The 4,593-nt window shown below is 34.1% G+C and overlaps 1 protein-coding gene and 1 pseudogene across 1 annotated transcript; both read left to right on the forward strand.

Moving 5' to 3' along the window:
• Nucleotides 1-365: 365 nt before the first annotated feature.
• LOC125591715 lies at nt 366-1,330 on the forward strand (annotated as a pseudogene).
• Nucleotides 1,331-2,077: 747 nt separating this feature from the next.
• On the forward strand, nt 2,078-2,836 carry BNAA08G23180D (auxin-responsive protein SAUR77). The gene has a single exon (XM_013827517.3). It carries the CDS (start codon nt 2,254-2,256, stop codon nt 2,644-2,646), a length of 393 nt encoding a protein of 130 aa, XP_013682971.2. The 5' UTR covers nt 2,078-2,253; the 3' UTR covers nt 2,647-2,836.
• The last annotated feature ends 1,757 nt before the right edge of the window (nt 2,837-4,593 follow it).

A 4,593-nucleotide genomic window follows, 5' to 3' on the forward strand; every position in this document is an offset into this window, starting at 1 on the left:
TGAATATTAACTAATATGTTTTCAATTTTAATTTTAATTTTATATTTTCGAATTTAAATTTCAAAAAAAAAAATTAAAAAAAAAAATTAATTTTTTTTTAAATTCCGAGGAAATGAACCCTCGGAATATACCAAGGGACATGTTCCTCGGAATATACCGAGGGACTCATTCCTCGGAATATACCAAGGGACTCGTTCCTCGGAATTTTCCGAGGGCTCTGTTCCTCGGAAATTCCCGATGAAAATGCCGAGGAACATTTCGTCGGAACTTCCGAGGATTGGACCATCGGAAAGTCCATCGAAATATCCCGAGGAAGTTCTCCCTCGGTATATTCCGAGGAGCTTTCCGACGAACTGGTGGTCCTCGGAGTTTCCTCGGAAATTTGTTTCCTCGGAATTCCGTCGGAAAATTCCAAGGGATTTCCGAGGAAAAATGAATTTCCGAGGAGTTATTTCCGAGGACTTGTTTCGTCGGTATGTCGTCGGAATAACGTTATTCCGACGACATACCGAGGAGTTTTTTCTCTCACTATGTCGCTGTTTTCTTGTAGTGCTATGATTCATACATAGGAGAGAAAGAAGGAATCCTCTCCTCATTAGACTTTAGCAAAGTGTGCAAAGGTTAGCCATTCACAGATAATATCAATCATGATTTTACAAGTGTATTGTCTTAATGCGTTTTGAGTTCAACCGTGCCAGACCCTTGAAGAAGCTCTGAACAAGTTAGAGGGTGTGACATGCAACAGAGCAGAAGGAGCTATGTATCTATTCCCTTGCATTAACCTTCCACAAAAGGCCATTGCAGCTGCAGAAGCTGCAAAGCCCAGACGCTTTGTACTGCCAAGGCCTCTTAAACGCTATCGGAATAGTCGTGGTCCCTGGCTCTGGCTTTAGACAGGTTTGAAACTGAGAATGTGTCTTTTTCTCCAAGTAACTGAACAAAAACTTCACTTACTATTGTGATTAATCTTTGTGTGTTTTTGTCCGTTTGATGTAGGTACCGGGAACATGGCATTTCAGGTGCACTATACTTCCTCAAGAAGATAAGATTCCAGCAATCGTGAACCGTCTCACTGAGTTCCACGAGAGCTTCATGGATGAGTTCCGTAACTAAGGGATTCAGTTTTTTTAAAACCTCTCTTGATAGATATGATCAATCTTGAGTAATAATAAGCAACAGAGACCTATGCTTCTTTTCCATTGACGTTGTGTTTACAAAAACTAAGATAATAAGTGTGAGAGCATATGTTAGAGCTTTTGTGAGAGGATAAAGTTTTATTGAGAGGTTAATAAATACGATTAGTTGTTCTTAAAACCCCATATTAAAACAATGTTGAACTATTGCATGCTTTTTCATATTTCAAAGTTTCATTTTCATACAAATTTAATGAAAAATATATGATCCAGTTGATTTGAATTTATTATGATGTATACTATATAAGGACATGATGTAAAAGGTTCAACATTTGTGGAATATAAGTTTCTGGATTAATGGAATTTTGGATTAAAGATGATGAAAAAGTCTATAGCAAAAAAAAACGTTAGTGTAATGCACTCTTTTAAGAAGAACAACAACATCCCAACTGGCTTATTTGCTATTGCAACTAACTTGTTTGTTGATTTTATTTATTTGTTTCAATTTAATATTTTGATTTTGTTGGCTGTTGCCTTGCCTACCAAAATTAAAAGCTGCTGATCTTTTATAAATGAAAATGCAATTATTTTCTTCACCATTAAAGACTCAGTTAGATGAGATTGGATTTTAACAAAACAATAAAAGCTCAATCAATAAAGTTGGTTTGTTACTTTGTTATATCCTACATTGCCTACAAGGACAAGGGTTTGTGTTTACAATTCAACGTTGTGTGCATATGCATATGATGCAATCTTTATCAACAAAATCAATAATCATCGTTCACCCTTGATCTGATCATTAATTAGATAACAACACATATACAGGAGATTTGTCCAACCCACTAGCATACGTACGTATGCACATATCAACATGCATGCTTTTGCACACATACTATACATTATATAATATTTACATTAATGGAAGTAGAGCAAGGAGACACTAGTTTTACGGATAATGTACCCTTGTCTTTATTAGCTGTTCATCTTTCTCTATCCATCTCTCAGTATAAATACAAACGAACGTAACTTCATCACCTTCAAGACAAATACTTGATAACTTCTTTTATTTAATTTAAAAACCTCAAAAATTTCTCAAAATCAAAGGTTTAATACTTTACTAATGGCCAAGTTCGGAAAGCTAACAAAGCTCATAAAGAAATGGCCTTCGTTCACCAAGAACCACCACCCAACCACCGAATCCTCCTCCTCCGTGGCCACCAGCAAGGTCTCAAAATGTGACGGTGATCTTCAACTGGTCTACGTCGGGAAGTCTCGGAGACCTTACATGCTTAGTTCCAACGTCATCAACCATCCGCTTGTCCAAGAACTACTTGATAGATCATCGAGATTTATAGAAGAACGTCACGATCAAAAGACTGTCTTGGTAGCTTGTGAAGTCGTATTGTTCGAGCACTTATTATGGATGCTCGAAGACAGTTTCTCCGATCACGACGATGATGATGATCGCGAGATAGGATCTGTCCAGGAGTTGGCTGAGTTCTACACTTATTGACGGCGACGTTATACTTATTTGTCTTAATATATATTTTATTTATTGAAAGTTTTTATTTGTTCCTACATGATCCAATGCGATCCCCAAAACATTAACTTCGGTTTTGTTTTCTAATCATTCTTAGGACATCTTCCCTAATCATACTAGAAACTCTAATTCAGTCAATAATAAAATTTATGTTTTAAATTAAGACTTCTTGATCCATTTTATATACTATATATTTTGCATGTGTTATTTAGTTTTCAAATAACACAATGCGCCGCCGCATGACGCGCAGGACCACCCAAATTGCACGCACGGGCCCTACTTGCCTGCTTTCTAATGGCAGAAATAGCTGTCACGGAAGATGTAATTCATAAATCTTACAAGTATAAGTTTTAACGAGTTCACAATATATTATATGCAACATGAGATAATAATGGCGTCACATATGATCAGATAAATGAATCAAAGGTAATATAGTCACAATTGGACTAGGATCTAAGAAAATGACGGTGTATCACATACTCCATAGGCTATATCTCTAGACGTTTAATGCATCTGAGCTCATTTTTTAATTGTGAACTAAGTCAATGATAGATGTAGCGGGATCTTCAAACTTCAATATTGTATTGTGTGACAAATATAGTCAGGAGAGCTAGACTCAAATTCAACGATCTTCTCGTTGTATATGCTCACGTAAAATCAAGTAGCTAATGATTTAACCATAACAGCCTTCACAAGGCATATATAGAGAACTAACACAGACAAAATGAGAGCTTTTTCAATGGCTATCATCACTTGATTATTCAATGTCGTCTTCAACTTTTATAAAGTAAAACTAGATTTGGTCTGAAAATAAAGCAAGAACAAGAAAATATAAACAAAGTTCACTGAAACTCAAATAATGTCCTCCATCTTCCAAGCTGGGAGTTCACTTTGGCTGTTGTTCTTCAGCAATTTATCACATAATCCGAAGTTACTAAGTTGTTGTCTCCACTTGTCCATTCCTATGAACAATGCTATCATCAACTTCAGTTCATCCACATACATCTAGATCACAATGCCAACAAAGTTTACAAAAATATTCATGTTTCACAAATGGTTAAGTTTAATATATAACAAAGCAAAAATATTGTTTGTATACTTTGTCTTCTTTGATCTCAACCTCATCTCCAACATCAAAAAGTTGTCTGATGAACAACAACTGCATCGAAAAAATGTTCTTTCCAAACCAACTAAAACAAATATGTTGTGAAACAATTGGGTTGAGCATATCACAATTTGAGATATTAACCTAATGTTTAAGTACTATTTTATTTTATTATTTTTTAGATATTCAACTAGAGTTTTGCAATAAAGTTGATTTAATGTATTTTTGTTTACCTAATATTCTTTATTGAGTGTGCAGTAAAAATGAATATCCATTTCTTTCATTTTCTCTTATTTTTCCTCAAAAACACATTATATTTTCTTTATTTTTCCTTCACTTTTCCTGAATATCATCTAATAAAAGATTTATAAGAAAGAACCAAAAGAAAAAATTACTAAGCTTATGTCATAAACAAAATAAGTTACACTCATCATATCCATAATTTTAAAATAAAACATAAACAAAAAGTGTAAATCAAAGCTCATAAAAACTCAAATATTATTCTCAATCTTCTAGACTTACATGAGTTCAATCAATCTAATAAACTGATGTGGATGTTCTCATTATCCTCATATGTCATTCAGAAATATTATTCAGCGTCTTCAAAGCAATATCGTTCCGAAATCACTTAAGATCTTCCAAGCCAATAAACTTTCAAAAAAAAAAATCAACGTTTGTAATTTCCAATATATGTATAAATACATATAATGTGAAACTTACTTTGAATTATCACTCGCCACATTCATAAAAATCTTTTCTGTTTCACTTCTCGCATCGAATTCACATTTTATCGTAGCCACTACGCTTTTTTATTT

This window comes from Brassica napus, chromosome C8 (genome assembly GCF_020379485.1).
Source record: "Brassica napus cultivar Da-Ae chromosome C8, Da-Ae, whole genome shotgun sequence".
Taxonomy (NCBI): domain Eukaryota; kingdom Viridiplantae; phylum Streptophyta; class Magnoliopsida; order Brassicales; family Brassicaceae; genus Brassica; species Brassica napus.